Source organism: Pleurodeles waltl, chromosome 4_1 (assembly GCF_031143425.1).
Source record: "Pleurodeles waltl isolate 20211129_DDA chromosome 4_1, aPleWal1.hap1.20221129, whole genome shotgun sequence".
Lineage (NCBI taxonomy): Eukaryota > Metazoa > Chordata > Amphibia > Caudata > Salamandridae > Pleurodeles > Pleurodeles waltl.
This window is the reverse complement of record NC_090442.1, coordinates 1,022,700,965-1,022,717,699: the sequence shown is the minus strand read 5'-3', so window position 1 is coordinate 1,022,717,699 and position 16,735 is coordinate 1,022,700,965. Positions and strand designations below refer to the sequence as shown.

General features: G+C 41.1%; 1 protein-coding gene across 6 annotated transcripts in view; it reads right to left on the bottom strand.

Moving 5' to 3' along the window:
- Window positions 1-16,735, bottom strand: part of LOC138288372 (uncharacterized) — a 137,475-nt gene that overhangs the window by 26,729 nt on the left and 94,011 nt on the right. For 4 of the 6 annotated variants that reach the window (XM_069229936.1, XM_069229939.1, XM_069229937.1 and 1 more), the window contains exons 3-4: window positions 15,115-15,210; window positions 4,308-4,400 (exon numbers count right to left, since the gene is read on the bottom strand). In XM_069229936.1, coding sequence (XP_069086037.1) covers window positions 4,308-4,400; window positions 15,115-15,210 — 189 coding nt within the window. The remainder of the gene's footprint in view (window positions 1-4,307; window positions 4,401-15,114; window positions 15,211-16,735) is intronic. The other 2 variants (XM_069229940.1, XM_069229941.1) reach the window with 1 other exon arrangement.

Here is a 16,735-nt window from a genome sequence, read left to right as displayed (position 1 = left end):
ATTTTCTGAAGCCATGTTATATCTAATTCCTTAAAAAAAGATAAAGATCTATCAAAATGCGGAAATTACAGGCCTATATCCCATATAAATACAGACTGTAATTTTTTTGCAAAAGTCCTTGCCTTACGTATCAATCAGTTCATCCTAGACCTAATAGATATACATCAGTCAGGTTTTGTCAAAGGACGATATATATTGGATAACTCCAGAACATTTCTTAGCATTCTCCATCTTGCTTCTAAATCAAAAGATCCTATAGCTGCTATAACTTTAGATGCGGAAAAAGCATTTGATCGAGTCTCGTGGGACTTCATGTTTGGAGCATTAAACTGGCACATTTTCAGCCCTTAAACTTATTAGACTTTTATACTCCTTACCATCTACAACTATTTTAGTTATTGGTAAACAGTCCCAATAGTTTCCCTTATATAGAGGTACTAGAAACCGATGTCCTTTATCACCTCTTTTATTTATTTTAGCTCTTGAACCCTTTTGAGAGAAAATACGTAGATCCTCTAATTTCTATGGATTTAAACATAATAATTTGGAGATCAAATTCACAGCATATGCGGATATTTTGCTTTTTATCTCTTACCCCCCAAAATACTATCCCTGAATTCTTTCACTTATTGCGAGAATACTCCAATGTCTCAGGATGTATACTTAATGTAGACAAATCAGAGTTTTGCCATTAAATACTTATTGTTTATCCAACTTGTTTAAAGATACTGGCTTTTCTTGGAATTCTAAGCATATCAAATGTCTGGATATCCTATACTTTGATTCTATTAAAGACACTATATCCAACTCAATTTCAAAGAAGTTGTATCAAAAATGTCTAAACTGTCTGATAGATGGTACCTCTTATAGTTAACCTGGTGGGGAAGACTGGCCACAATTAAAATGATGATGTTGCCTATCCTAAATGTTTATTTGTCTATGCTCCCAGTTAAACTTTGCTCTGTTAAAAAAAAAAAAACTATAAATACACTATTTATAAAAAAAATTATAGAATAAACATAAATCTTGCATATCATTGACTAAATTACAGGAATCTAGAGAAAATAGAAGTGTCAATTTTCCCTGTCTTAAACTATATCGCTCCACTTTTGTCCTGAAACAAATATGGATGTCCCCTTTCTCTACCTTCCAAGACAAAACCACCATTTGGAGTCAATAAGGACACTCGCAAATCATACTTTTTACTTTCAAAGATGCATTCCGGCTTTTAAAATCCCCCAGATCCTTTATTTTCTCCAATTATCACCCACTCCATCTCTATTGCTATGCCATTACTTATTGCTGCTCATTCCCCACAGGAGAATCTCAAACAAACTCCTATATGGTATAATAAAGATATCAAATTAAATAATAGGGTTGTAGCCTGGAAGGAATTGATACATAAAGGTATAATAACTTTAGATCATTTAATTTCAGAAAACGGTACACTTGCCTCTCAAGATATACAACAAAAATTTCACATGTCCTCTTATTATGCTGTGCTATATCAGTTCCTCCAAAATAACCTCTATAAAATTTTATTTCAATCTTCTAATTCCTCCCCCCACAGACCATCTCCCAACTTCATAATTTTTCATCACCAATCCAAGCGTTTTTTATATACAACACCCTCACTAATACCTACATAGTTAGACCAAAGTCTAAAATAGAATTACTCTGGGAATTAGACTTCAACCAACAGTTTCCTCTACATATATGGAAAATAAAATATGGTTAAAATTCCACACAATATCTTGCTCTGCATCTACAACCCAAACGCTATTTTATTTTGATAACAAACTGTATTATACTCCTACAGATCTATGTACATTTAAGCTTATTGCGGACCACAAATGTTGGTCGTGTTCCCAAGTCAACAGTCATTATATGCACAAGTTTTTTTGAATGCCATTTAGTTAAAACTTTTTGGATACAAGTTTGGGATAAAATCAATCACATCTTGTCTACGAATATACCTTCCAATATTCTACATATATTTTTGGGTAGTACGGCTTTAATATGGCAGTCCCAGACCATGCTTGGTAAACTTGTTGATCTACTTATTGCTAGTGCATTGCAAATTATTACTTCTAATTGGAAAGATACCACAAAAATATTGGTTGTCGCTTGGTGGAATTTGATTTGTTCTAACCACAGAATGGATAGTACAAATGCTAACACTTCCCAAATGCTAATCAAAAGAGACAAGCTACGGCTTCCTCTTACTTGTTTTCTTCCGAAATAAAAGATCTTTCATACTAATGCCAATGCTGTTTTCGAATCTACTTGATTGCCTATTTATAATCCATGATTACTCTACCTATAATTATGTGATTTTCAAATTGCGTTATATATTCTTTCCTTCTTCTCTTCTTAATCTTCTTTTCTTCTCTTTTTCTCTTCTTTCTCTTTACTAAAACCTAATAAAAATGCAAGTATTTTATAGTACAAGTTCATTATCCTGTAGAGTGTATGAGCTGTTTGATTATCTCTATACTTCTCTAGTTCAATGTTTTTATTTTTTTATTTTGTCGGAAACATGTAATTATAATTCTATTGATTTCCTTTTGTACTAATGTAAGTCATCTTCCTTAATAAAGCATTATTAGACCAAAAAAAAGAAATAGCTCTGATGTCTTTTTCGCCACTCTGTTTGTAGTGTAACGTTTTGCCCCTTACTTTTCGACACGCACTCCAAGACTGTATATCTCTGCTGTCTCTCTCAATCCGGACAATCCATTTCCGTCCTTAATGCACTCTAGAGCAACAGACACCTTTGAAAACCACTCTGCTGCGACAGGAAGGCACAATGCTATGACAAGATGTTATCAGCAGGCTCTCCCTTCTAGACTGTATATTTCCATGCTTGAGGCGGTAAGTGAATGCGTTTTTCAGTGAACAGACAAATCAACATTTTGCAAATTATATTTAATTTTTCTGTCATACATTATGTCTTATACCGCGTGAAATCTCTGGATCTGCAAATGCTGTGCTCTTGAAAAGATGATAGTGCAATCTTTGAGAGGAGTGGATATGGCATAATGACTGGAGCTGTTGACTTTTTAGCTGTGGAACCAGGTTCGAGTCTTAGCTTTGGCTCCTGTGATTCTGGTCAAATCACTTAGGGGGTTATTACAACTTTGGAGGAGGTGTTAATCTGTCCCAAAAGTGACAGATATACCACCAGCCGTATTACGAGTTCCATAGGATATAATGGACTCGTAATACGGCTGGTGGTATATCTGTCCCTTTACCGTCACTTTTGGGACGGATTAATACCTCGTCCAAAGTTGTAATAACCCCCTTAATCTCACCGAGCATAATAAAAAAAATTGAAAATGTAACTGGGGGACATGTATAGTGGTCTAATAACTTTGGGTCGGGTTTGCACTATATAATACGGCAAAACAATATATATTTCTGCATAAAATGCATTATGAGAAAAGCCTGCAATTACACCACTGCGCCGCTCTCCATTGTTTCACTCACGCACACCCTCCTCCTGCTCTCCGCTGTTTCCTACCCTCCTTCCCCATATTTCTCAAACCCTCTGTGCTATTTCAAGACATATATTACAGCAGCGGGCCGCTGCTGTGCAACACAGCTTACAGGGGGAAAAAACGCTACGACAGTCAGTGCTAGCTGCTCCGTAGTGCTTTTTTCACCTTAAGTCATGTTGCACACGCTGCTGTGCAACATGTAAAAAAAACATTGGTAAAGCCAATATATCTCACATAGGCAAAACCTATTGGCTTTGCCAATGCTTGTTTAACTCTATGGTAATTTAACCAGGTTTTTTGCATGGCTCTGAGGTTTTAGTTTGTTGTTTATTTCTGAACAAGGTGAAGGAATGGATCTATAAGAACTCCAATTATTGATCCCTCAGCTCGTTTTTCTGCTGAGTGGTGAAGATTCCAGAACACCGTCTTCTATTTTCCGTTTTATTTGTGTTAAAAAGATTGAGATTTTTTTTTCCTAGAGGCATTTACTACTTCTACTTCATGGCATATTTCACCTCTCTTTTACCCATTCTCCACTCATGTGTTTCTTATCAGAATCCTCCAGCCGGGATAAGAGAATGGGCAGACTTGCGTGTCTTGGGATTGGAAGAAAATATACCTTCACCCAAATAAAGCATACTTCAGCCTGCAAATATGTGGAGAGTTAAAGTCTTGCAGCTGCAAGGCAATTACACAAAAGGCTTCCTATACGCATCATTTGTTCAGGCTCTATATGATGTGAAAGAATCAGAAATCTTGAAATCCAGTTACTCATACATTTCTGAATCGCGCCTTGTCAGTGCTCACCTGGGGTTCTCTCCACAAGCTCGGGCTCCTCCTCCTTGAAACATGTTTCTTCCTTGGGGTTTTCAAAATATGCCAGGGCAAGTGAAGTTTCACCTAATAGGAGAAAACAAGAGAAGTTTGTTTTATTTTAGGGTAGTGTTCAAGGCATTTACTGCAGTTAAGTCCACTTAACATCATGTGAGATTTTGTGTTATGCTGAAGATACTGCATCAAGCACAAATAGCTTGGCCAGAAATGTAATTTACACATATGTGGATAAGTATACTCAAACAGGGGGGGTTCGTAGTGGTACAGTTGATTGCATCTTCTTGAAGTACGCAAAAGTAACCAGGTAGGTAAGTAAGTGTATGTATAATAGGTGCTGAATGGTATATTATGCTCTGCTTCCAAAAGGCATAATAGTTTATCTGAAACTCGCGGTTGAGGGTGCCTGAGAGCAGAAACTGAAGGAGATGTTGATGAGTCCACAATGGGCAAGTCCATGGTGGGCATTGTCTCAGGGGGTGGGGGAGCAGGGGGGTGGGTGGTGAACCACATCAAGACAACTTTGGTGCAAATAAGCAGGAACCGCTGACAGGCTGGCAGGGCTGGGGCCAAGTCAGGTGCTTCTTTGAAGCCCCCGGCCTTGGAATGTAGATCTGCAGGTCATCCTTTCGGGTGGGGTGTGTAAACACCTCTCCCAGAGTAGGCTTTGTTTCTGACCGCCCAAGAGCAAAAGCTCTCACCCTTGGGGGTCAGAAGGATGTCTGGTGGTGGGAGGCTGGCTAAAACCAGTTAGGCCACACACTGTTAGTTGGTAGGTTTTCAGGGGGCACCTCTAAGGTGCCCTCTTGGTGCATGTATTAATAAATCCATCACTGGTGTCAGTAACAGTTTAATACGAGATGTTTGATACCAACCATCCCTATCTTCAGTGAAGCCATCATGTAACTAAGCAACTTGTATTGACTCGTGTCCAGCACATACTTAAAATGGCTTCCCTGTTCACTCGCTATGTCTAAGAATCGAAAAAGACATAGCAGAGGCATATCAGCTTGTGCAGATACATCCTCACATGTAATATAATGCACCCTGCCTTAAGGCTGTGAGGCCTGATGCAGGGGTGACAGAAATGTATTGCCTGCAGTGTTAGAAGACAGGGCACACGGGCTGTGTGCCATGTCATGTTTTCACTTTTAGCTGCACCAAGACACGCAGCCTAAAATGCAGTGTGCTAGGTGAGGGGTCCCTGAGGGTGGCACAATACATGGTACAGCCCGTGGGGCCCTCTTTGAAACCTATGCCCTAGGGGTACCATTTACTAGGGACTTACAAGGGTGCCAAAGGTATGACCAACTGGGGAACAATTGTACAGTTTTAAGCAAAGGGATCTGGCACTGGGGACCTGGTTAGCAGGAACCCAGTGCACTTTCAGTCAAAAATGCATCATGTACCAGGCAAAAAGTGGGGGTGACCATGTCAAAAAGGGCACATTCTTACAGCCTTAGACCACTTCCAATGAAGGTGAACCTCCCAACATTGTTTGGGTTCACCATCAACGTGCTGAAGTCACACTTGGGTACTTTGCCGAGTTTCTCTTTCATCTGAGCCACCCAGGATACAGTGAGTAATCAGTCCTTTCCCCCAAATCAGAAAATCCAGGACTTTTGGGATATGATCACAATGTTTCAGCCTCGGCCCTGGGTCTCAGTGAGGGTGGGTCTGAAGCTTCTTGGACTATTGGCTTCCTACATCTGCTCTTCCACCATGCCGAATGGCATATGTGCGTTCTGTAGTGGGATCTGAAATCTCAGTGGGCCCAGCACCAGTGGAACTTGTCAGATTCCATTTAAATTACAGAGGAGACTGCAAAAGATCTGCAGTTATGGCTGCTCACCCTCAATTGGACCGGTAGCAGACTCCTCTCCCTACCCCGCCCATGGCTTAATGTGCTGACTGACACATCACTGCTGGATTGGGGAGGTCATCTGGCACGTGGAGATTAGAGGGCAGTGATCTCTGACAAAGACCCGTCTCCACAACAACCTGTTGGGGTTGCAGGCCATTTGCTGTGCAATAAAAGCATTCATGCCATTCACCAAGGGGAGGTTGGTTCAGGCCCTCGCAACAAGCAGAGTGGGTTGGTGTACTTGGCCCTTTCCCTCTGGAACTGGCTGACTTCTCAAGGCATTTCTTTGATTGTACACCACCTAGCAGGATCTTTTAAAGCCAGGGCAGAGAAACTCAGCTGACGACACCTAGTGGATCATGAAAGGCAGTTACACCTAGAGGTGGCGAAGTGAGTTTTCCACCAATGGAGATAACCCTGGCTTGAGCTCTTTTGCCACCGCCATGAAGATGCAATGTTAACACTTGCGCACTTGAGTTTCCAACAAGGCTCTCTCATTGAGACACATTTCTCCTAAAGGGATTCCTAAAAGCTTTCTTTCTGCTACCTTTCCTGCCCCTGATACTGAAAAAGATCAAGAACAACCAAGTCATCCTAGTGGCTCTGGACTGAGTCAGAAGAGTGTGGTATCCAAACGGTTGGCCATGAGAATATGTCCTCTGTTCAGGCTATCCCTTCAGGAGGATCTCCTATTGCAGAGCAGTGTCATGCACCTGGGCCTGCACAATCTATACCCTCATGCGTGGAGGCAGAGTGGCCACAGTTGACTGCATTCTATCACCCTCTTGAAGTAGTGGCAATCATCTATGCAGCCAGGCATCCTTTTACAGTCTGGTTTTGCCTGATGTTGGGTTATGTTTGTGACTTGGTGTGGCACCTGTAAAATTGACCCACTGCAGGCCAAACTGTCTAATATATTACTGCTTTGTCTTTGGCCCCTGCAAGGTCTTGCAGGGTGGCACTATTAAAGGTTTGTTAACCCCATTAGCTTTTTTGCATTTAGCAGACCCATTGTCTTTGTTCAAATCACCTGTTGTGATGAGATTTCTCACCAAGTTGATCCACATTTTTCCTCTCAACCCTTTGTGATTCCAGAACGGAACCTTACATTTGGTCCTAAATCTTCTTATGTGCACCCCATCTAAGCGGTTGCACAGCTGTCCTCTACATCTCGGTACCCTGAAAAAGGTCTTGCTCATCACAATAACTTCAGCTCGTCATACAAGTGAGCTTCAAGCTCTTTCAACCCAGCCGCTCTACATCACCTTCTTTCAGGACTAACTGGTGTTGAGAACTAGAGTGCCTTTCTACCAAAGATCATGACTTCCTTTCACGTTGGGCAGTCCATCACTCTTCTGACGTTCTGTGCGCCACCTCACCCATCAAAAGAGAACAAGACACTTTTTTTTTTGGACCCCTAAAAAGCACAGTATTTTTACATTGATAATATCAGAGACCATCAGATGGACGATCGCCTCTCTGGAGCAAGGAAAGGCAGTGCAGAAAAGAACTATGTCTAGGTGGATAGTGTTCTGCATTAAGGCCTGCTATGCACTTGTCAAAGAGCAGCCTCCTGAAGGACTTAGGGCCCATTTCACCAGGTAAAGGCTGCATTACCAGACACAGTGCCTGTCCTGGAGATCTGTCAGGCCATGACGTGAGTATCAGTGCACATGTTCACAAAACATTACTGGCCTGAAACCAGGGCTGGTCGGAAGACCATTTTGGCTGTTCGGTCAAGCAGGACTTTTTGGTCCGAATCATTCCACAGATCCACCCTTGGGGGTTGGAAGGGGGAGCGGGAGGGGTGCTGCTTAGGTATTCATTCTAAAAGTGAGAAATCTGTGGTTAGAGGTATCCATCACAAGAACAAGTTACTAACCTTCAGTAGCACTCTTTCTGATGGATACTGTATTTAACTGAAGATCCTCACTGTCCTCTAGCCCCCCCCCACCACTATTCTGTGGAATGACCTCTTCCATCTTTAAAAAAAAATCACAAATTAGAGATCCGCACAATGTCGCAGTTAACTGACTTTTGTGCTTCGTGTTCAAGAGCGAGGATAGTGCAAAGAAAGAAAGTGATATCAACACGCTTGTGTGTCGCTTATATGCAACTCCAGTCATCACTTCCAGTGCAGAATGGGGTGGACGCAGAGCTGCATGATATCACCTACTGGAGCACAGGGGCTATGCTGAAAAATCTAATAGATATAGCCAGGCAGCTTAAGATATTCTTAAAATAAGCATTCTGCAGTTAGTCAGAGTATCCACCAGATAAAGCACTAACTAAAGTAAATATAAATATATATATATTTACACACACACATATATATTTATATATATATGTGTGTGTGTGTGTGTGTGTGTGTGTGTGTGTGTGTGTGTGTGTGTGTGTGTGTGTGTGTGTGTGTGTGTGTGTGTGTGTGTGTGTGTGTGTGTGTGTGTGTGTGTGTGTGTGTGTGTGTGTGTGTGTGTGTGTGTGTGTGTGTGTGTGTGTGTGTGTGTGTGTGTGTCTGTCTGTCTGTCTGTCTGTCTGTCTGTCTGTCTGTCTGTATAGATAGATATATGTATGTATACATACATATATATATATTTTTTTAAGGTTGTGCCACTTAAATAGTAAGGTGATTTTAGGGTTTAGGGACGGGTCAAAATAAGGGTTACAAAGGGGTATTTAACATTAAGGGATAGGTACTATTAAGGGAAGTAGGGGTTTCTTTATGGTTCAGGAATGGGTAGTGCTTACTGGTAGTAAATGTTTTTAAGGGTTTGACATCACACTTTAATTTAAAAATAACAAAATTAAATAATATATATTTATGTTAAAAAGGTGGTTTGTAGCTTTTCTTACATACACACCTATATTGCACTGTGGCGATAGATGTTAGTGGCAGTATTTCCATTGATAAGGCACTTTTGGACTTGCCTATGAGTTTTGATTGTGTTGACGGATTTGTACAAAACTTGGAAATCTACTAACGCAGACAGCTACGTTTGAGATGCCATGTTTTGACAAGAAGATTTACCACACAAACTTTGCGGCTGGTAACTTTCCATGGGAAAAACATTTTTTTAATGGGGTTGAAATGGTACGTAATTTCCCATTTTAGCTCCCGTAGAAAAATTTGTCAAAAGAAATAGCAAAAAACCTTGAACAGATTTACACCAAAATTCGGCATGAATATCTAACGTTACTCGGAAAGCATTTTAAAAAGGTGCTGTGTGGGAATGAAAGGGTTAACACATTTGTACATCTTGTCAGTTTAAAAGCTACTTGTTAATTTACTTATAACTTTTACATCGTTTGACGAATATATATGGAATTTGGCCGGTGTAGAAAGCATTTTTGGGGTCAACTCTCCGATTTAGAGTTAGTTACTTTTTGGAACATACTAAAAATATCCTAGCACTCTAACTTTTTTGTTTTTGTTTTCAGGGTGTAGAAATGGATACAGAATCGCTATATATAAGAGAGTGTTGTTAGCTTCCCTTCCAGTAGTGATTCCTGTAACTACATATACATGGTTTATAACTGAAATATCAGTCATAAACCATTTAAATGTTACCAGCCACAAAGTTTGCGTGGAAACCCATTCGCAAAAGGGAAGGAGTGCACGTGGAACTCCCACGCCTTTGTGACAGTTAAAAAATACAAAAAATAGCTTGTTGGGAAGGAGGCAGTAGTCCAAGGGACAGAAGGGAAGAGTTGAGACTGTTCCTCAAGAGGAGGTGGTGGCCGGATCAGCTCAAGCTGCAATCTGCAGTGGACGGGGGGGTGCGCTACAGCAGCCCACTACCTCCCTTACTTTTGGTGCAATGGTGGAGGCCTACGGTCTGGCCCTCTTTCCCCTCTTAGGTGCACAACTGGCCCTCCGGTTATGCGGGGTCTAAGAAAGACCAAGACCTGGGTCCGTCCCTGCAGCAACAGTCGGTACACAGCACTCAGAGTGGAGTTTTGGCTCCGTAACGGTACCAGACCACCAGACACAACCTGAAATCTGTAAGGGTTCTAAAGAGGATCCGGGTGTAACAGGGAGACCATGGACGACTGGGCATCACCTGAGCGAGACAGGTAGTGGGTCCCTCCCACTTGGAACTGTTTTCACCTCTGGTTCCCTCTGCTCTGCGACTTATTCGGCTGCCCGTCTACCTTGTGGGACCAGCTCTGTTGTAAGGCCACATGTGTTTTCCTCAGTGACCTGAGGACTGTGGATCTGGGATGGCAATTCTTTGCCAGCTTCTTGTTTGTGGGAGGGGAGGTCTCATTAGCCAATTGAGCAATAATTTTCACGAGGCAAGTCTTCCCACTTACTGGTGGGGTTGGCCACCAAACCATCCCAGGATACCCCTCGCTACTCGAATCCAAGATGGTGCAAGCCTTCTTGCTTTGTGAGGAGTCCTGGGCACACCCCTGGCTTGTACCCAGCAAAATGATCCACTACTCCTGGAAAACCGAGGAGATGCAAGCCTGTCTGCGTAAAGAAAAGAGTGGGCAGGCAAACTGTGATCACCATTTACTTCACTGAGGTGGTAGCCTTTTTGAAACTAGGCCATCTGTGGCCACCACCTGGTAGTCATCCTGCTGGATGCGCTCACATCTCCTCCCCCTACCAATTCTTTTTGCTCCCTCTTCCTGGGAGCACTTCGCACTTCCTAGCGGGTATGGACAACATGTTATTTTAGGTGACAACTGCTGCAGATAGACACTAAAGGCTACCAGAGGTTTTCACAACAAGGCGATGACATTCTGAAGTCACCTTCCAATTAAAAGTTACTTTAAATACGATCTCAGCTATGAGTCAGGTTTAATGAAACTATTCATTTGATACCTCAGAGTACTATCTTTGGTGGTCCCCAATGGAAGACATTAGGGTGGTGGCTAGTGAAACTCCATGTTAGCCAATCGGACCACCAGCTTTGATAGCTTTAATGGCAATTTTGTGTTTTCGCTGACCAAAAAAAAAATGACATTTGTTTGAAAGTATTCAGTTCCTGTCTGGCATCCAGTGAGAGTCAACAAGTGATGAATCTGTGGGTAGAAATCTGTGGGTGAATATACCTGTTCAAATACCTAAGATACTGTACGACGCAATGAAAACATAACATCGAAAGACAAGGTGTGGAATCTGGTGGTGGGCGATCCCATTAAGCCTCTTTAAAGGGCAAAAGAAAGAGCAGATTACAGAACGGAAAGGAATGGTGAAGGTAAAGTAAGTTTGAGAAGAAAATGGTGCCCAAAAGGTCTGCAGAGTATTAGTTATAATTTGTAGAGCACCATTATCAGTTCAGTCCATGGAGCTTTAAATCCATGGCATTTTATTGTTGCCTGATGCTCTTTGGTTATTTTGTTATGTTAGCAATTTACAGTGTTTTTGTAGCAGCTACTGTATATGAGGAAGATCGAGGCATATTCCTAATAGCAAATGTTATGCTATGAACCTGAAAACTAGGAATGGGAATTGGAATTTATGCGCTTGAATATTAAACCCTCTTTTAACCAGGGAAATCCAGGCTCCATTGTTCTGTAAGTCAAACAATATATGTATGGTTGCATAGTTTTATAACTCATTCCCACAGTTATATATGGCTTGGTTTGTGCAGAATTAAAACAATAGAAATACAACACCAAGAAGCACCTTTCTTGCAGATGAGTTAGATCAAAATGCCTTGCAAACGTCTCAATATTGGACCATAAAAGAACTTTAAATTGAGATCTGGAAAGTGTTTGACCAATAAGGACATCCTCTAATCCAAAAGACCCTACAACGTCCTTCTAATGCTACTCTTTCCTTCCAGGAACTCTGTATCAAGTGTTTCAGCAACCAGGTGTCAGGTACTGACCGGAATACACAATCCTGCCTGTTAAGGTAGCAGAAAGTACTGCTCTGAGCAAATCTGAGGGACATTTCCAACCTAACTGGCTTAATACCCACAGAATTATGGAAACCCAGAATTATTTGCCAAATTTAAATTCAGATTGACCCTCTCATCTGTAAACCAGATCACAGCACCTAAGGTATAAAGTTATGAGTGAAGCTAACCAGACCACTAACTGACAAGAAGTCCAAACTTAGGAATTTCTCAAACTGTAGCCCCAAATAATTCCAAGAAGACACAGTCTCCAAGTAGTTGGCTCCCACAAACAAAGATTATTTAGCAAATCCAAAGCCAAAGTATATAATCTTTGTTTATTTAGATCAATCTGTTTTTAAAAGCCTTTGAGAAATATACATGCCCTTGCAGGCCCACTAGAACCTCATCAGGGGAACCATACTGTCAGCCTAATACAGGTGTGCAATGTGCCTGTCACCCAACTTTGGAGGAAATCTGAAGCATCCAGTTTCCTTAACAATATCACTTACGTATAAAACACAGAAGAGAGTGAACATGCAGACGTATTACACACAAATCTAAATATTCATCTAGCACATTGGCCATTCACTCCTTCAAGTTTTAGGGTTGCCCAAGTCACATCATACAGATTACTTTTAATGTGAATGAGCCAACTCAAGACTCTCCATTGGGGCATTCTGACAGTTATCAAAGACCATAGACAAATCACAAAAACACAAGACACTTTCTTCCCGTCCCATACGAGCCCCAATCACCCATCATGATCAAAGCCACTGCATCGTGCTCCATGCACATCCCTACCTGGAATGCTGTGCCCGGACTCTGGGAACAATGGCACAAAGTTTCACTCATTCCAACAGATGATCCCACTAAGGTTTTGGTAAAAACTCACGGGAAAGGTAATACCACTGAGAGTAAGTGATAATTAGAAGGTAGACATCATCCTTTTTATAAACTGATGTTGTTACGGTGCTCCGCCATGTAACAGGCATAATACCAAGTAAGACAAGAAGATAGGGCCCGATATCTGTTCTGCTCCAAAGGTCGAGGTGGAAAACAGCCATCAGAACCAAGTGCTCTTGGATTTTTCAGATCGAAAATGCCTTCTCTTCCCTGCTAAATTTGATACCAATACTGGAAGGAATGTAATGGCTCTCACCTGCTTGTATGCCTACAGTGCCAGAGATAACTAAAAGCTTTACATATTCTAACCTGGCCACATAGGACACACTTGTATCAATGTGTTTAATCAGTCATGTGATAAAGCCTTTGGCCACTATTTTTTAAAGCAACTTATTGAGGCCATTCTTAAATATGTAGAACCTTCCGCACTACTTCCACATGACAAAATGTTTAAACCTCTGCTTACATTTCCTACTATTAACAGCTGTTTCCCCAAATCAATACCTGCCCTTTTAAAGGTCATCCCCACAACTCTCACTTCTTCGTCAACCAAATAAGTAGAAAGGCTTTCAGAGCCCAACTCTCTTGCCTAAATTATGCCATGTCTAAATTATGCCTAGCAATATCTTTTGAGAGTCTTTCAAAAGCCTAGATAATATCAACAATTGTATTATCTTTTATTAATAAGCCGTGGTCAAAGATTAATGCACAATACCAAGGAATACTTGAATGGGGCCTGTTCCTTTGAAGTGTTAAGAATTTTTTCTTCGGGTCTACCTCCCTCTCACATGTACAACAGAAAGAGGTCATACATCCAGATGCTACTTCGAGAAGTAGACACCAGGCCCAGAAATCGCTCTCACGGCAGTGCGAGAACCATACGTCCTTGAACACCTCAAATGAGAGACCAGGTTTGAAAGTGTAAGCAACTATGGATGCCGAACCCCCTACTAGTATTGTATGTACAGGAATGCCCTCCAATATTCTCCCCACAAAGAATACTGAGCCCCCTCCATCCCATGAACATAAGATCCATCAATCTGGCACCTATCTGTGTCCATATGATGCACTAATTGTAGAAATTGGAATATTCCAGGTTGTGTTGTATTCAACAGTTCAAATATCCTGTCAGACGATATCAATAAGCATTGAAATCACCACTGAACATAGTCTAGTTAATCACGTTCTTTACCTTTGCATTACACAGATGATTTAGTTTGCTTAGTATTAGTCCATCAAGTTGACAGCACAGGGGCACAAGCAATTAACAATGACCAGATCAGAACTACGCTGTTGACAAACTTTCAAAGTAAGCCATGGATTTATTGAACCAAGCACCATTCAAGTGCATTTCAGTCGCATGTTGCAAGGCACCACCTCCCCAAATGTAACCCTGGATGAAGGTTTAACGGCCAAATAAAACATGGTATAATTCTTCAGGCTAATATTGATAGAGATCCATGTTTCTTGTAATAAAATAATATACACGATTGAAAAAGAAATGTAGAAGTGCTTCAAGGTCAATGTCTTCTGAAGGAAGAAGAGTTCCATGACAGTAAATACAGACCGCCCCCGCTCTGTACAACAGGAGGAATCCTGGCTACCAGGTACTACTGCCATTTACTGTACCTGGCAGCAAGCCTTAATCAGACAGGGGACCAATACAACCACAGTTCCAACTTTTGAGTGACTCCTTGTCTTCTAAAAAGGAGTCTCCATAGTTTTCCATGAATCTTAATCCACCACTTATTTTTCACCTAGATGGGAAAACCGTCAGAGAGGAGCTTAACTGAGGCTCGAGTACATCCAGCAACTACTGTGAAGATTAAGCTAGTTGTAGCAGAATTGCTAGTTTTATATAAATAATGGGAGGACATATACCTTACCACATTGCTTTCAGTTGTATGTGACTACAGCATTAAGCTTTGTCAAATCTGCTTCAAACTCACTGAAACAATATCAGCTGGGATAGTAGCAAACTTAACATTAAGTGAATGTTTATCAGTGTTCGCCTGACTGAAAATTATTTCTGTCAGGCCTACTGTGAGGCATATAGTTTAGAGATGAGGCCTTGTCACAGTGAAGAACGTATGTTTATGTTGTAGAGGCATCAATGATCTATACAGCAGCCTCTCACAAATGCCAAACTAAGTGTAATTACCCATGGTTTTTCCTTCAATATTTGGTTCTTCTTTCAGACCTGTCTCATCCTCAAGTTTCACACTCAGGGAAAATACAGATGTGATAACAGGATGCTCTAAAAGGAGAACAAAAATAACAGATGATTAGTGTAATAATTTAAGAAGGGATCAATAGAATTACTGTAGAAAAGAGAACAATGGCAATAATAAGGATAGTCATTATTAGTGCACTTACACTGTGCACTTTATAACTAGTGTTGTCTCTAGGCCCTGATGAAGAGTGTTGATTCTTAATCATCTCAGTGCTATTCATGGTAATACCCTTAGAAGGATGAAAGAGTGAAAAGACTCAGTGGGGATTCTAACTTGTAACATTTGGTTAAGCACAGATTTCTAAATAGGATGCATTAGCCCACTGAGCTATCTTGCCTACATATCTACATCCACATAAGCTTTGTGTGGAAAAGGATCATGTCAAAACTCCTAAAATTAATTGATTAAAGTAGACAAGCAACATTAATTATTTTCGTGCACTGATCATGGCCTGACACCACATAACTAAAGCAAAGTTTTATAACCTGAACATTCTCTTTGTCACTCTGCCCTTCTACTGCTATCCCACAGGTACCAGGTTTGTGCAGTTGTCCTCTTATGCATGGACAATGTCACGGTTATATTGCTTTGTGCCTCAACCTCAGACAAGCTCCTGAGGTTACCGACCAACACACCCTGCCTTGTCCTGGGCTTGAAATGGACAGAACACCTCTTGGTATGACTAATGTTATCCTTCTGGCTAGATATCCAGTAAAGGGTGGAGCCCACAAACTAGTTTTGTGTCCACAAAGTCCTGCAGATTTGTGTAATCTCTGTCCAGGAATTTTTGACCCCCAAGCAACCGATCAAAAGACTAAATGTAGTTGCTCACAGACTACCCATCGGGTCAGTGTGGCATAAACATGTTGGTGGGGAGTTATTTCATGCAGAAGGCTCTTCCTTCTAAACTCTCTCTCTCTGTCCCTCTGCCTCTATAAGGATCATGTAATGTATAGGAAATATCTCAAAGCTCTTTTCTTCCGCAAAGCACAGGGATCAGCCCCCTGTCAACTGACTTAAAATTCTTGTTATTACACAATTAAGATTAAGTGAAGGATGAGTGAGGCCGTGTGGAGCTTGGGATTTAAGGATGAAATACTCTCTTTACGAATGAAAGCAAAATATAGTTTTTCTGCGAAAATGCCTCCCAAACTGGTACACAGAAAGGGTTTAGCGAGACAAACTTGCCATCTGCAGCACAGGAGTACAGTCATTGCCTCTCACTGCTCTAGCACTGACTCATGTTTTATTCATCCTGACACTAGGATGGGATGTGTTATATTCACTACTAGTGCTTTTAAGTCTCTCATGTGGACCCTGGTAATCAATTCCATCATCTTCTTTAAGAATACCTGAAATGAAAACTTTTACAGTCATAAAATGGAGTGTAAAAGTAATTCTCACACAAATATACAATATGTAAAGTGAGTTTGTATTTATGAATATAAGAGAAGAGTGCAGTCGAGATCAGATCACCCTGCTGAAATCATGGGAAGTTTCAGGATTTGAAAAGACCCACAGTATACCTTATCTACCAATTGTTTTGAA